The sequence below is a fragment of the Rhipicephalus microplus genome, chromosome X, assembly GCF_043290135.1.
Source record: "Rhipicephalus microplus isolate Deutch F79 chromosome X, USDA_Rmic, whole genome shotgun sequence".
Classification (NCBI taxonomy): Eukaryota; Metazoa; Arthropoda; class Arachnida; order Ixodida; family Ixodidae; genus Rhipicephalus; species Rhipicephalus microplus.
Window position 1 is genome coordinate 25,020,906 of NC_134710.1, and position 17,313 is coordinate 25,038,218.

Sequence of the window (17,313 nt, forward strand, 5' to 3'; positions counted from 1 at the left end):
GCTTTGACTCATTGCGCAAACTGCAGGTAGCCGACGTGTCCCACATTTCTTGTCGAAATCAGGGCAGCTAAGAAAATTTGAGGCAGATAGGGCATTATGACGCAGCATGGCATAATTTCAGCAAATTTCACGCTTTTGGCGCACCTTGGCACAACAATCAGGAATTGTATCAAATAGGCACAATTTGAGCAGCTGTTGCACCCCTGTACATATCAACTTGCATCAAAATATGAAACCGATACGGCCTCAGTTTATTATTTCAATAATTGTTTGCTGTTGCCCTAACACATGCGAATCTGGCAGGGCACAGGCGTGGCAGATGCAGGTTTTATACTTAAACACTTGCAGGTTTGCATGCACCAAAGTACCTGATTAAGTGGGTGAGAAGACGACCACTACCGTAGTTTAATTAGTAGAACATCAAAAGCCTTATCCGAAAGTTGCAGGTTCAGTCCCTGCCAGCGGCAAGTTGTCTTTTCATCCCCTATACTTTACTTTCTTCACATCTATCTCCTAATTAGTACAATACACTTATCTCCTAATTAGTACAATACATTTGAAATGGTACAATTGATGTCACATATACCTTCCCTGGCTTGAACATCCATTTATCATTAAGAGAGTTTCAGAACAAAGAAACGTGCCCTAGAAAATTCCCTTCTTTCATTCACTCATTACCAACTAGCTCGCATTTCCGTTTTTGATTTCAGTTCATCGTGCTCCAGTGTGGATGACTACGACCATCTAAGAAAGCCTGGGGACACTAGCAACTTGGTGATGGACTGGACATTTTTGCACACAGATGACGCCGTGAAACCCCAGATCCATACACAGCTCTACCATGAACAGAAAAAAGCTCTTGCAGCTGTAAAATTTGTTTTGGCATAAGGACAAATAAAACTAGTGAGGCTGGCACATGATAAAACCAGGATAAATTTATTGACAAATCGAGGCACAGTAACACTGAAATCATTTTCTGAAGTCTAAACTTTTAGTTGCCTACAGTCATGACAAATGAAAATGCCAACAAAAAAATTAAAAAGTAGAATGCATTTCTTGATTGACAACTTGCGAGCCCTATCTCAGAGCATTGATCATGAGGTTTCCAATGATGATTTAGGTCTCAAAATGAGCATGCATGCCAATTACACAAGCTGGCGAAAAACAAGAGAATGCGTTAACCCTAACCTTAACTCCGACAGGTTAATCCTAACCTGCTGATATTGCAGTGTTCCACGACTGCACATGGTGCTAATTTTCAGCTTATAGGAGGTGTATAGGACTCTGATTATCATTATAGAATGTTTACAAAAGCAAAGTTCTAAACTGAGCCATAGCAATATGAAAAGAAATATATGTACAAAAATGCATGTGTCTTCTCTAGTAATTTCTTTCTTTGTTCTTTTTTTTATTCTTCATAATTGCCTACGAGGCACGATCAATAATTTGAAGAGTGGAGAATGAAACTGGTCCTGACATAATATAGCATAAGGCTACCGTATTTTCTCGATTCTACCGCGCCCTCGATTGTAACGCGCACCCGGTTTCCAGGACGAAAAAAAAAAAAAAAAAAAAAGACATGGATCACAACGCGCACCTATTTTTCTCGTTGGCCCGCACGATCACACCACTCGGGAAAACGACCCCTTTCGGGAGGGTCATCCATTTAAATATGAGGTATGGGGGAAGTTTGTGCCTATCTGACGTGCAACGGAGCATTGCCGTCACTCTAGTTTTACCGTGGCCCAATGTCGGCACGCAAACTTGCTTCGCCCCCTTTTTCTCGACGGTTGTGGTGACAGGCATATCAAAGTAAAGAGGCGTCCGATCGGCATTCCTGATTTGCCTAAGCAGGTAGCCGTTGTTGTGCCACAAGTTTAGGACAAACCTCTGAAAACTGTGAAGCTTTTCTTTGTACTCCTCTGGCAACTTTTCGCATATGCCCGTTCGCCTTCGGAGGGAAAAGCCTTTCCTCTTCATAAAGTTAGTTAGCCAGCACCTGCTCGCTTTAAACTGGCTCTGCATTAGCCCTTTTTCTAAGGCTAACTGCACAGCCTGCACTTGGAGCAGTTCTGTCGTCACGGGCCGCTGTGCCGCTCACTGCTCAATCACATACTCGCTGAGCAGCTCTTCAATTTGCGGAAACCGACCCTGCTATGATCCACTGAAGCCTTTGCGTGAATGTTTGCTGTCGACAATCTTCTGCTTTTGTTTCCACCAGTCCCGCACGCACGTTTCGGAACTGCGAACGACCGCGATGCGGCCCGATTTCCGTCTGTTTCGGCACACGCGATGACTTTTCTTTTAAAAGCGACATCGTGGTGCACTCGAGTTTTTAAAGTCGGCCCTTCCATGCCGTCGATGCTAATGCACAACAAGATGACGAACTCCTCAGCACACGTACGAAGTGCCGCTCATGGGAAACACGTAGGCAGAAATGGCCGACGCGCAATGCCGACACACTTAGGGGGTGGCCGTTTCAGAAATGCCGATGGCAATAAAATGACCGTATTCATTTATTTTTCGTACGTGATTCTAACGCGCATGCGATTTATGAACTCGCTTAACCGGAAAAAAGTGCGTGTTAGATTCGAGTATTTACGGTAATACATAATGATTGTTTTGAGAGAGAGAAGCGAAAGTCTCAGTTAGAACCTTGTTTGGTTAGATATCACTTCAGAAATTTGTTGAAGATTTATAATGGTGATGCTACTACAGTCAATGTACATTACTTATATTACGAGCCGAAAAAATTCTCTCGAGATATCACTTTGTATGATGACGAAACAATGTAAATATATTTGCTACACCAGTCACTCTAATGAATGTAGAGGCTACAGTAAGTAGGTAACAACTTTCAATACCGTATCCAAGATGAGAATTTTTTAAATTATTACAAAGCAACTTGCACCATCTTTAGGCCCATCAATACTGCTATTTATGCACTATCATACCTGCCAAGTTTTAAGAAACAGAATCCGGGAGATCTACTCAATGGGGTGGGGGGGTGGGGGCACACACTGTCAGCGGAATTTCGCGGTTGCCGCTCATCTGTACAGAGTCCAAATCGATAACATTGCTTACGCATCGTCTGTTTCAGGTGCGAATAAAAGCGCGCTAGCAATAGGGACGAATGCGAGTGAAGAAGAGATGAAACGACCCGGTCGTCCCCGTCATGCGAAGGGCACATGCGATAAGGCCCGTCGTCGCTTGCTTACGAGTTAAGGCCAAACCTTGTAAACACGAAAATGCATGCGACAGCGACGAGCGATGTTATGAGCACGACGTATCGCGTGGTTGTTTTCGTGCGATTGTTCGGTTTGCCAGATTTACAAACCGTCGCCCATCACCCGGAAGTGCTCTGCTCAAAGCACCGGAACAGGATGTACAGTACGGTTCACTGTTGGAGGAAACACGCGAGCGCGTGGCCGGCAGTTCGTGGGGCGCCAACTTCTGGCGAGATTTGGAAATGCAGAGCATGCGTGCTGAATCGCAAAGGCGGTACTCGCCCGCGTCGTCTGCTACTTCCCCGCCCTACGCTCGGCGAGCGCTAGCGACAAGCTTGCTGTGCTCGCTTCATCGACCATCGATTTCTATGTCTGTTATCAGAAGGGGCTGGCTGGTTTGAACAGCATTTGGAAAGCTTACAATTACATTTTTGATAAGCACAAACACCAGGCTACGCGAGTGATGGATGGGCTTCGTTATCACTTTCACAGAATTCCACAGCTGGCGGCGTATTTACTCGCTGATCCCATTTTCGGCAGAGCTAGTTTTTGAAGCAGCATAGGTAGAGTAGATGAGGACGAAAGGCTTCGAATAGTCGAGCTGTACACCAAATAGAGCCAGCGTGCTGTCACTGCCATTGCGAAAAGGCCACTTTCTCAATACCAGCGTAATCATTAGCATTACGAATATAATTTTTTGCAGTGCCTAGTTCTGTCACACGTAGTCCTATTTTGCTTACACAGATCTGTATTTTATTTTGTGTTTCGCATGGCACAGATGTGTTCCATTACCTTAGCACTATTGAAATGTTTCGAGGCTACAGATCTGACCTCACTCGACCTGTCTGTCACAAAGGTTTTAGGAATACATTTTTTTTCGTTTACTCTGTAGCGTTCTACGTGCACCGTTTTTCAGCATGCGTATTGGTGAAAAGAAATGATTTTTGGAAAAGTAAACGTTATTGCATATTCCAAATAAGGAGCTTCTAGCATTTTCGCTTCAACGAAGAAAACGAAATGTAATGCGAGTTAAAACTAACATTTGCTGGGTCTTGCGAACCACAATAATTATATAATTTTGTGTCCCACCGTAGCGGGATACATTAAAGCATTTTCAAACACACATTTTCTTAACCTTTTTCCAAATACTATATGCACATGGATTTTTTTTTTTTTCGCATTTCGCCTGTATTCTGAAATCGGATGCTGTAGCCATGATGGAATCTCAACAAAGTTGCCGAGAAAGCACAACAACAAACGAACGGCACTTTTTTTCTGTGTGCTGATTACCCGGGGAGGAGCAGGGAGAGTGGTGGGGACATGAATCGCACCGTGAAAAAGTGAACGCGGCAAGCCCCACCCTTTCGCGTCTATGCGCATGCACTGTGTTTACAAATCTCGCCGCCAGTTTGTACCACGCAGGCCGCCAGCCACGCGTTGCCGTGTTCCCTCCAAGAATGGACCATACTGTAAATGACTGACGTACTGCCGGTTCTCTTCATGTGCCGCGAAATCACCACCTCCTCTCATGCTCCTCACCGCCCAAGTCACGCGTGCATAACGAAGAAATAACGTATTGTTTATGCAAGTGCACATAAAAAAAGTGCTGCAAGACAATAATGAACACTTTCCGTTTCATTACACAACAATAGATGTTATTTTTAAATTGCATACCGCTCACTACGAGGTTTTCTTGGTACGAGGTGACGGCCTCATGCAAGCAACGGTGGAGTTCGCCCGCCGAAGCCGTCGCGTGAATGAGGTTTGACTGCACTAGGAAATGTTCACGCGAAGGCAATCTACGTCGCTTGTCGCTGTCGCGAGCATTTTCGTGTTTATGAGGTTTGGCCTTTAAACTTCGGCGGGCAAAGAACCATAATGGGCACCGGTGAGATGGGGATGGTCGCGAGCGCTGGCGAACGTGCTAACTCGACAGACATGGGTAAGTGCTGGGCTCCACTTAAAGAAGTTGTGACAAAATTTTGAAGGCGGAAAAACTTGTGGGATAGATTTGAGTGTACACAAACGCATCACGTCGAAACATTAACACCTGATATAACCTACAACACATCTAGGATCAATTTTCAAATTTCGTGTAGCGCATCTGTACGCGCAACGTCCCACCTCACGTCACGACATCAAACAACAGCCACCTGCATCACGAGTGTTGGCGCCAAATTTTTTGCGAGCGTTCTCTCCTACAGTAAATAGAACGCACTTTTTTTTGTGTGTGTACTTGCACGGAAGTACAACATTACCACAACGGCTGATGTGCGCCGGCATTTCATGTTCGGTGGGGGGGAGTCACGCCTATTTACAATATTCCATTGGAGCTCTTTTCAACAGAGGAAAGGATCGCCTCCTTTCTGGGTAGCTGATCGTGGGTACAAAAGCTGCAGTCAAAGCCTCGGCAGTACATTTTCGCGGGTCACACAAGTTAAGAACAGCCAAGAGGATTATGGTGGCGCACTAGGAGTGAAGTGGCACAGCACTGCGAGCAGTCTGACCACCATCTTTTCTGGAATTGGCACATTCAACAGCTAGCAAAAGCAACAGCCGTACCAAGGTGTCATTGCCCTCCCTGTGCTACAATGGAGTTTTCTCTCTTTTTTCGTTAATGTGCGTGACCCCCAAAACTGCGCAGCCATGCGCGATTTCACTGCTCCTACACGGCAGGCGGCACGTTCTGGAGCTGTCTTTCGCATGTTGCAAACGTACATTGAACCTTGCTACAATCATTAAAAAAAAGAACATTCCTTTTTGCTACGTGGCCAGAAAATTCACTGGACGTGCGGGGAAAAACTGGTTTTTTTTTGGAGATTTTCCTATGAGCCGTACAACCGGGAAAAACGTTCAAAATCCAGGAGTCTCCCGAGTAATCCGGGGGACTTGGCAGGTATACATTATATAAGTCATTTATAGATAAAAACAAATCCAACTGGCAACCACTTCCACCTAGCAAGATTATGGTAGGTTGGCAATGTGTGTACCCTGACCAAGAATGCCAGCAGTATAGTACAAGCAGCATATTACATTAGACACCAGAGCATCATGACATTGAGACTTCACCTAAATCCTGCCATAAAGACTAATTAAAAATTCCGACAATCATATCATTTTAATCATAATTACAAGAATGAGTAAAATCCTGTTGCTGAGCTTTTTCTTTAAGAACTTGTAATACAGCAGACTCTCGTTAAATGAAACCTGAAGGTAACAGGAAAACATGTTCCATTTAAGAGGAGTTTCATTTATTGAGAGATAAACAGAAGTATAGAATTAAAGTAAAAACCCATAATATTAGAAGCGGTTGTTTCATATACACAACATTTGTGATGTGCGTAAGAGATTTCCATGCACTGGGAGTTTACTGTACTTCCTTCTACCCTTAACCCCCTTTTTAACTACAGTAGACTCACGATAATTCAAACTCTGATAATTCATACCTTTGATTAATTCAAACAAAATATGATTTTTAGGTTGGCCCTCTGTTCTTTAAATGTGTTTAAAAGCCGCCTAATTCAAATTCCATCATTCGGTTAATTCATACTCTTTGCAGGCCCATACCAAAAAATGTCTGTTGCCTTCCCACTACTATTTAATAATTTGTGTGATTATATAATCCTAGCAGTCTAAAAATGAAAAATGAGCACCTGAGGCTTTCAAGAAAGAAAGCTTTGCAAGTAAACAAGTGTTTGAAACGAAGCGCACGCATGGTAAACCATTACCCTTCTCAACTGGTACAGAGAGCTTTGTGCTGAAGGCACATGCCTGCAGCAATGCAGCAGTTGGCAATTCACGATTTCTTCAAAAGGGCTGGTTAGCAGTAAATGGCCAATAAACCTGTAACTTTACACCTCTGCTTTGTGTTCACTGGATGTAGTTCTAGCTTAAAGACACTTAAAAAACTTTTAAATGTGATCAAACCAATGCCTAATCGTAATGTGTGGCGTCACATCACCCAAAGGCTCACCCAAAGGCAAAGGATCTGGGAACTTCTAATAATTCAAACCTCTTGATAAGTCAAAGAGAATTCCGAGGTCCCTTCGAGTTTCAATTAATGAGAGTTGACTTTACTCAATTTATTAAAATTTTCCCCTTCTAAAGCATAAAAAATTGGGACACAACTTTTGATTATGCTACAGACTGCACTTCTTACCCAGATTTATATCTGGTCATTTTTAATGAAATACAGTGACAGTCAACCACAAAGAAATCCTTGTTTTATGTAATACGAGCACAATGCCATCCTGTTTAGACAATAAGTACTGTCAAGCAAATCTTACGTGAAGAAGAGGAGGAGTCTGCAGCTGGTTGCATAGACGCGTCGCTCAAGGAGACTGCATTGACTTTCTGTGCTAGTGCTGCTGTAGGGTCACTAACAATGCTTGGTGCACTCAGCTGGACCTACAAAAAAATTGAAGTCGCCAAAAAGTAACATAATAAGCTTTAACCAATAGTGCAGGGGTTTCATGCAGTGTTACCCACTGACTTTGAAACAGCATAAAAATAATTTAGTACAAAACACACTATTTCCCTTCATAATTAGTAATAATAGGTACTGGCAGTCATCAGAATTCTAACCAGTGATTTTGTGCATGACAACTACATGTTGATAAAAGACAGTGATGCAACAAATGCTTACAGCATCCAAAGATATGAAATAACACTTGATAAGCATTTCGGTCAAGTGTGTTGAGGGGCTAGATGGTTGAAAACCATAATTTGTACAGCCCTAGGGAATGCAGACAGAGGAACACACATACAGATACAATGCTGTTTTTCTCTTCAATTTGGTTACATTCGACTGAAAATGTTTATTTTCATGCACACGCAACATATGTGTGTATGCACATAGAGTAAAAGCTCGATGATATGATCACGGCTCGTACAAATGTCGTGGTGATACAAATTTTCCTGCAGTCCTGGTTAAGGCCCATTATTCTGCAATATAATGGAATATGGTTGTTGCGAATCATTTTTGCCCTTCGACGTTTGATACGAATGTACACTACCTCTAAGGTTTGAACAGGTCTGCTGCAAAAAACACATCAATCACGCGCGGCAGTGGTTGCCTAGTGCGGGCATTCACGCTGCATGGTGTCCTTAGAGATTATGCACTTAAATCTTCGAGGCCCCAATACACGTTCGCCTGCCTTCTTGTCTAAATTACAGATGGAATTGGTGTTGTCATTTATTTATCAATTTTTTTCCTATCCCCCGACGCATGCTGCTGTGCCCGATGCAGCAATGTTGCACTGTGCTTACATGTGCCTGCCTTGTTGACACAAGCCATGTCCTAGGAATGAGAAAGGAGAAGCTAGGCCTCGCAATATAAACATGTACAACCATTGGGAATGCACACATCTGCCAACCCTCCAATCTACATGAGAGAGACTTAAATGTTGAGCAAATCTCCCAAATAACAAAATAACAGTGAATGACAGCAGTTGTAAAATTTTCTTGCCTTCATCAATTGTGTGCGAAGTGCTCTTTAAGTCACTTTCGCTGCAGTACTTTGGCGCCATGTGATAAAACATACTAACTTCAGGAAGGGGCTACAAGCGGCCAAGGGTCGTGACACATCTTGCTCCGCACACATGCCATAGATCATTTACGTCTAGAAACTATCATTCAGAGCTATTTATGATGCTTCTGCAATCCTGAGAAACAATGTACAAAAAATATGCCAGCTTTTTTAAGTCACATACTGATTTTCCATGTTTTCTGGTTATACGAATTTTGGATGATACAAATATTTTCATCACCCTGGGAGATTCATATCACCGAGGCTGTACTCTATATTCGTGCACAAACATGAGCAGGTGAAAATAAAACAAGAAAGGTGGTAGAAAAATATATCAAGGAAGGACGTACACGCACATGCTTACCACCACAACCCCAACCTGTTGCAACCAAACTAGGCTGACAATTCAAAAAATGTAACTTTGTTGTTAACAGTGCTAAAGACGCCATGCTGACACTCATTTTTTTCTGTTTCACACACTTCAATGATTTCGCTGATCAATCTATGTTTTGCCTTTTTGAGATTGTTTTATCAAACATGGATAACACAGCCACATTTTTTACGAGTAGCAAGACGCCCAGAAATTTAGTAAAGATGTGCTTATGCTCCTTCAACCTGTGGTTGATACAACGGCTCGTTAGGTCAATGTACGCTTGAGCACACAACAAGGGGCCCGAATAAATCACGCTTTCAAGACAATCCACCAATTGCTTACTACGTTTTATGGAACAAGAGGTAAATTTCTTTGCTGAAACTAATTCTCCTGCAATGTCCCTCGCATTGCAGAAGTGGGGAGGGGGGGGGACATCCACACTGGGCTTTCTCACAATCCTTTCAGAATGTGAGATATGGCATGGATGTAGAGCACTACCACTGTGCTGTGTGCATGCACATGTGCGTGTTCTCAGTTGTCTGTTTACTGTCAACTGCACTATTCAAACTTACATGACTGATATGCACGCATACACATCATAGAGCACAGGCTGTTAAAAGGGACAGTAAAGACAACCATTAAGTCGACGTTGATTGTTGAAATGGCAGTCCAGATACTTCGTAGTGTTACTTTTGTGCCAAGGAAGGGCCTATTTTGAAATAAAATCACGTTTTAGTGGTCCGCATCGGGGTAGCGCACTTCAAATTACCCTCCTCAAGAGGCAGATTGACCGGACCGACTCGCGTCACTGTTGCCGAGCACAACGTACGTTGCCCAGATTCACTGCGCTAGTAGCAGAAACAACGTCCAATGATCAATTTTCGCCACTGGCTCCGAAATTGCAGATGTTTTTTGGTTTAACTGCTTCTCACTAGATGGCCCTACCTGTCCCGTGTAACCACGCGAAAATTTAACTTTTGAACCACTCCCGTCATTCCCCATAGTAAAGCGGTTCTTTTTTTCATGAATCAAACAGAAACGAACAAGCAATATTTTATTGCATCTCTTGATGCACGGAAGGTTCTTTAGTGCAGCTAGATCAATTACTAGTGATTAATTGTAGGCGGCTCATCTGATGTCATCGAGATCATTTACCTTGATTTCTTGGTAAGTAGAGCACTGTCGTTGATAATATTGCCTTATTGCCTTTCTAGATGTTACCATACATTGAGCTCTCACTCTGACATAAATTGTTATTTCACTTTAGTGTCCCTTTAAAGAAACATGTTGTTATTTCTCAAAAATAGCAAAATGACATATTTGCTTGCTGTCTTTACTATTGCTTTTTCTGTAGCAGCAGGCAACTGAAGATGGTTAAAGGGACACTAAAGTAAAATAATTTACGTCAGAGTGAAAGCTCAATGTATGACATCTACAAAGGCAATATTATCAACAACAGTGCCCTACTTACCGAGAAATCAAAGTAAATGCACAAGAACACATGCGCCGCAGTAGGATCATTCTCAAAATGATCCCTATGACATCAGACGGAGCGCCTACAATTACTCACTAGTAATCGATCTAGCTGCACTAAATGAAGAACCTTCCGTGCATCAAGAGATGCAATAAATTGCTTCTTGTTCGTCTCTGTTTGATCAATGGAAAAAAGAACTGCCGGAGGTTACTATGGGGATTGACGCGAGTGGTTCGAAAATTCAATTTTCGCGTAGTTATACTGGACAGGAGGTGCCATCTAGCGGGGAGCAGTTGAACCAAAAAATGTCTGCGATCTCGGAGCTGATGGCGGGAAATTGATCAAAGGCCGTTGTTGCTGCTGTAGCTCCAGCTACTTTCGTTCTGCTGCTACTAGCACAGAGCACAGTAAAGCCGGGAAACGTGCACGGCAACAGTGACGTGAGTAGGTCCAGTCGGTCTGTTTCTTGAGCCGGGTAATTTGAAGTGCGCTAACCCGATGCGGACCACTAAAACGTGATTTTATTTCAAAATAGGCCCTTCCTTGGCACGAAAGTAACACTGCGAGGTTTCTGTACCGCTATTTCAACAATCAACGTCGACTTAATAGTTGCCTTTAGTGTCCCTTTAAGGTAGGAATTAAAAAAAAAATGTTTTTTCATACTTCACATTTTCGAGTTCCTTGTCTATTCAAGAATACTTCGCGAAAAAATTATGTACCTCTCTTGAGTCGCTCGAAAGTTATCAACATTATTTTAACCCCAGATGGATGCATCCGAAACAGAAAATGAATGTTTCCGTTTACACAACACCAACCATCTCGTCATAAAGATTTTTCATGTGTATATAACGTAATGCTAAGTTATCTAAGTACGTTTTGAAGCTTGTGGAACCATTAATGTCTCATTTCATTTTAAAATTTTTTCTACTTGGCTGTAGCACTTCACTAGTCAAATTGCGCACGTTTCCGTTCAGCAGTTAAGAGTTGTTTTCTATGCCATTTCTAGTTCTTGGATTTAGTTTTGGCATTTTAATGACAAAGTTATGATATTCCATGAAACATGGCGAAGTATTGGATGAAAAAGAAGCATAAAAGCAAATAGACCTTCAATATGCAAAGCGTGAACCCAGAGTAGAGCACGGGGATGAGAGTCACCCATAGACACAAAACAAGGTAGGAAAAAGATACTTCTTTTGTCTCGCTTAAAAAAAAAAAGCTTGTACCATTTCAAAAGAGGTTCCAAGCTATAAGCCTAATGAATTTCAGGCATATTGAATGTTTCTTCGTTACATAGACAATCGGTTTTAATCTATAAAGCCATTTTTTTTCAAAGCGTGATTTTTTGCACCCTAGTGTTACGCGAACAATCATAGCTCTGCTTCTAATCAATATGTTTACATGAAATTTTGCGTGCTGTTTCTTTGTAGGTGGAGCTGTGCATTCAAGCAGAATTATTGATAACAAGCAGTAACTTTTCGTAATATGGACAACTGCGTGCAAAACAAACTTGCCAATTATTAACTTTCTCACTTATTTTATGATAATGCACCTAGGCTACAAGATATGATGATCATGGAGGTTAGATGCACAGGGTGTTGTTTTTACTACACAGCTGCCAAGTCATGTTTAAGTCCCAGTTTAAGTCCCACCAAAGGTTTTTTGTTGTCACTGTAGGCATAACACGAGCGATTTGGCACTTTTTGAAATTTATAAATTTAATCTTTGACATTTTTAGCTATTTCATCATCCTAATCTCAAAATTTTCCAAAACCCTACAAGCCAAAACCATAATTGTAACTTTTTGACTAGAACTGTAATATTTTTTCTCGAAGGTGTTGACCAACCTCAAAGACATCATTTCAGAATGTAATTGAAGAAGTCAACTTTTTTATTAATGAAGTTGGACGGTTATGTCAAAAGAGAGAATTGAAGTTCTTTATGTGACGAATCTATCACAGCTCTGGCATTTAGAAAAAGAGGCCTCTAGTAATTATTGTGCCAAAATAAAATTCCACCAAATTCAATAGCAAAACCAAAACTAAAGCACCAATAAACGCAACAAGCAAATGACCAGAATGACACTACTATTCAAGACAAAATTAAGGAGGTGTAGTTCTGCATTCGTTAATATGTGTGTGCCATGCATGCCATAATTGCAAGCACAGCCTGCACATCCACTAAATGAAGTCGGTTGATAGTTGATATAACAACGCTCACTCATTCTGAACATCTCGGAAGAATAAGGCAGTTGTGCTTCAGTGCGCTTCAGCTTCATTTTTGCCGCTGATTAAAGCGAAATTTATTTATATCACAATTTTTACTACAGGCCGCTTTTCTCAAACATGCAATGGGCTCTTCGCTTGAAGGACTTTCATTCTCCCATTTGACACAACCCGCTAACTCCACTATTCAAAAAGTTTACTAATTCAACTTTCTTAATTACTGTACAAAATGATGCCCTTAGCCATCTTAAAGGGGCCCTGCAACGATTTTTGAGCATGGTCAGAAAACACTGCCGGTCGGTAGTAAAGGCTTCCTACAGCACGCAGGCTAAATATTATAGCGCTGCATGCGGCCTGAAATCCAAAACAAACGATGAAAGTCAGCTAAAATTGCTTTTTTTTTCTCTCGACAAATCACAGAATAAGCCCGAAAATCACTCATGATAAGCCCATCTATCAGCCATTGGCTTATTTGAACATGGCACGCTCGGTCTTTACAGAGATTGCCGCGGGAGACCGCGACTTGTCCACGCGTGCGCGCGGAATTACACTGAAAAAGTTGCGCATTTAAAGAAAAAAAAAAGTGCTTGAGGTCACGAGGTGCGCGTGACGCATTTCTTTGCCCCTTTAATCCCTCCTTGCTTAGCTTCCAGGGTTTTCATTGGGACGAGAGAAGAGAGAATGCGTTGGCAGTGTGCGACAAATCTTTGTAATTCCGCTCGTACAAGACTGATTCTTAACATTTTTGCGGCGTTGAATTCATGAGGCAATAAGCTCTTCCAGTGAATTCATTACACGGTTCCTTGAAACAGTGTTTCAGGGCCCCTTTAATATGCCTACGGCTACAGAAGTCATCTGAACGCATCGAACAAATATCGCATTTCCCAGATTTTTGAGAATTTTGGACTTATATTTTGAAAAACTTGGTATAGCAGCATCGAAAATTTTTGTCACTGCCATACGCCAAAAAAGTACAGTCATGACCGAAAGCAATTGACCTCAGTGAGCGTGTGGTCATTAACAAGCCAGAGCATCTGTCACTGCACTACTCAAACCTGTGTACTGATTGATTTGTGGGGTTTAACGTCCCAAAACCACCATATGATTTTGAGAGACGCCGTAGTGGAGGGCTCCGGAAATTTCGACCACCTGGCGTTCTTTAACGTGCACCCAAATCTGAGCACACGGGCCTACAACATTTCCGCCTCCATCGGAAATGCAACCACCGCAGCCGGGATTCGATACCGCGACCTGCGGGTCAGCTGCCGAGTACCTTAGCCACTAGACCACCGCGGCGGGGCCAAACCTGTGTACTGTCAATCAACTCAGCTTAAGTGAGCATCTGCATTCCTGTAGTATCATTTGTTTGCATGACCATTCGTTCTGTCTAACATGTCTTGTCATCACTTTGGAAATTAATTCTTCATAGGCCTTCAGCGTGACCAAGTTAGCCAAGTCAGCTTTGCAGCTATCCAGGCAATGTATGTGAGAAGTGTGTTATCAGCAGGGAGTTGCAGCTGGCATAAAATTTCAGTTTTAACAGCACGCATGCATCAGACAAGGCCACAAACATATTGATGAATATTGTATGAACGCTGATGCACACTTTGCCAGGAGTGGTGACACGCGGGCTTGAGTGATGCAGTGCAAGATGGCACTGGCATGTTCTTGAGCCCACATTTTCAAAAGTTTGCAGTGCCCCCATCACCGTGTCCTCCTTCTTGAGCATACACTGACAACGAACCATCACCTTTGCTCATGACGGTACCACAAAGCAATGCAATGAATAACCCCAAGAAGTCAAGCACGTATAAAAATAGGGATGAATGTACATTTTTTGTATGTGCATGTGGGAAAACTACCATAGTGTTCCCCTTACATCAAAGTATTATGTCTTAGGCAACATTATTGAAACAACTGGTCCTGCGCACCATAACCCTACAGTATCACAAGCCCCCTTAGGATTCAACACAAACTTACAGTTAAGAAACCATCTCCTGCAGGAGCACTACCCGAGGGCCACGAGGAAGCTTTGGCCGCAAGCTTTGTTGGAATCCGATGTAGGTAGCCATAACCAATACCACAGCCAAGACTGAAAACCAGAAAGAATATTTTTAAAGAGAAACATTATGCCTGAAAACTTTTTTTTGAATTTCTTTATCGATATAAGTGAAACTGTCCGAGTTTATGTATATATTTGTGTGCCAATTTCAAATATGCAATCATTTGCCTAGTACAATATGTAGTTTTTTAAATTACAAGTGTCATTTTGCGAGCCACAGTTAGCCTAAACTGAGAGAGTTGTAAAGTAAAATAAGCACATCAGAACGGCCTGGAATGAGTACGCAATACAAGAAAATAAGAATGGGTGTTCTAAGCCCATCTGAACAAAGGCTGTGGTATGTTGAATATTTCTGACTTAAATCTCAGCTTGATGCGCACTCCATTGCAAATGTTCAACATACCATAACCTTTGCTCAAATTAGTTTAGAACATCCAGTTTTGTTTTCTTACATCCAGCACTAAGCCCAGATCATACTGAAACGCTTATTTACTCTACACTCTCTCAGTTAGGTAAACATTGACTCCCAAAGAGCATATGAAATATTTGATGTTTTAACACCTACATATTATACCAGAAAATGCGTACTTGAAATCTGCACACAAATATACCTCAACTCAACAAGTTTCATTTCAATCCATAAAGCACTAAAGAATTTCAAGACCCATCTCAACAATTAAAGCGGTAGGCGGTTTTATATGGTTTTATCTTGTTTTACTATGTGGCAATGTTATCCGTAATATGAGGTTTCCTTTTCTTTATATGTGCAATCAATGCAAAATGAAGCTTTGTTGCGAGGGCCTCTTTCCAGTTGACTTCTTTGTTACGATTTTTGTATGCGACACTGCACCCCGGCCCCCCAAAAAAGAACCATGTGACCCTAAGAGATGGCAGAAAAATATTGTACAGACAAGATTTGATGCACTAATGAAAGCCAGAAAGTATAAAACAAAGAGATTAATTACCCTTTCACACTGAACTATTGCATTTCACACACTAAGGCAAATATATTTCATAAACGATTCATGCGAAATTCATGTACAAAAAAAAAAAAAATGGCAGCCAATTCATGAAGTGAATGCTGATGATGGAGAAAAGCTCCTTGGATCATTACGAAATGTTTATTAAATGATTACAACAGTGCAAGGTGGCCGGCAGGGCACGCCAACAGATGCCGGTTGCGTCAGTTGCGCCTCGCATCAGACTCTAAATTCATATATTGGACCAGATGCGTTGCTCATTGCAGGTTGGCTAAGAATCGATGTCTGGCCTATGTTTCAGCTGTCTGCATTGCGTTTAACCTTCAAGTATGGAAGGCTCTCGGTGAATGAAATTTTTGAGTGTAGAATTATCTATAACGACCGCTACCATTTTAACCACAGCCGTCTTGCCTAGATAAAAACTGACCCAAAACGTCCGTGAAAGCCTCGACTAGTTGACTTACTTCATAAAAAAAATGCTCTAGAAAAACAGAACTCATGTTTTCTACTAGTTGCAAGACAGACGTTTTCAATCGAGAGCTGAGTGCAAAGTGTTACAGCAACTTCACCTTCTTTCTTGCGTTTTACACCTTTTCAGAAAGGTCCTATTTGGTTTTCTTGCAAGAAAAAAAAAAGACATTCTCAACACAATGTAGAAAACCACTAGCCATCACGTTCTGATCATGAGCGATACAACTCGAAAGATGCAGTGGCAACCACTCCAACTTTTCAAGCACAACCCAAAAGAAGCCACCAACACGAGGTTTTGCTAATGCCTCTAGACAGCTCTCTCAAATGCCTTTAATGTAGAAAGAAGGCCGCGTGAAGGCTGATGTAAGCGGCCTTCTAGAAGACACCTCGTCTGAGTGAGTGCACTTCCGTGTGGTCTGGGCTAGTTGGTGGTTTCTCCAGGGGTAGTTGTGAGGAATGCTAGGCACTTTTCAACTTGTGCCTTATTCCATTTTTCTAGGCACTTTTCAACTTGTGCCTTATTCCATTTTTCTGCAACCATACCAACAGATGCAGTACACTCATGGTGTATTACTTCCCGGTGCTCCAGGCTGCACTGGGAAGCAATGACACCGACATGTGCAACCCCCAGTTACCTGCTATGCAAAAATGGAAACACTGTGATTGAGAAAATTATCTATTGCTGTAACATGAAGGAAATGTAACAAAACCTGGTCACTCATAAAATGTGACCAATTGTGTTGGTTTGATATTTATTAAAGCAAAAAAACCCACTGCTTAGAAGGCAGTATGAAAGTTGACAATCGATCGAATGTACAGAGTGGAAACTTGGGCCAGTTGGTCTGAAGTATGATTCCAGACCAACTAGCCCAAGATCATAGTGGCAGCCAAAATCATAGAGGCAGGTTTGCTGAAAAAGCCTGCCACTAAGATCGAATGTCGCTGGGATGCAACTCAGTATCGACAGCATTGTTCAT

At 42.0% G+C, this 17,313-nt stretch overlaps 1 protein-coding gene across 2 annotated transcripts in view; it reads right to left on the reverse strand.

Annotated features, from left to right (window-relative positions):
- Grasp65 (Golgi reassembly-stacking protein 2) overlaps positions 1-17,313 on the reverse strand; it is an 80,015-nt gene that overhangs the window by 30,743 nt on the left and 31,959 nt on the right. For both annotated transcript variants that reach the window (XM_037426683.2, XM_075881991.1), the window contains exons 6-7: positions 14,804-14,915; positions 7,514-7,634 (exon numbers count right to left, since the gene is read on the reverse strand). In XM_037426683.2, the coding sequence (XP_037282580.1) occupies positions 7,514-7,634; positions 14,804-14,915 (233 nt within the window). The remainder of the gene's footprint in view (positions 1-7,513; positions 7,635-14,803; positions 14,916-17,313) is intronic.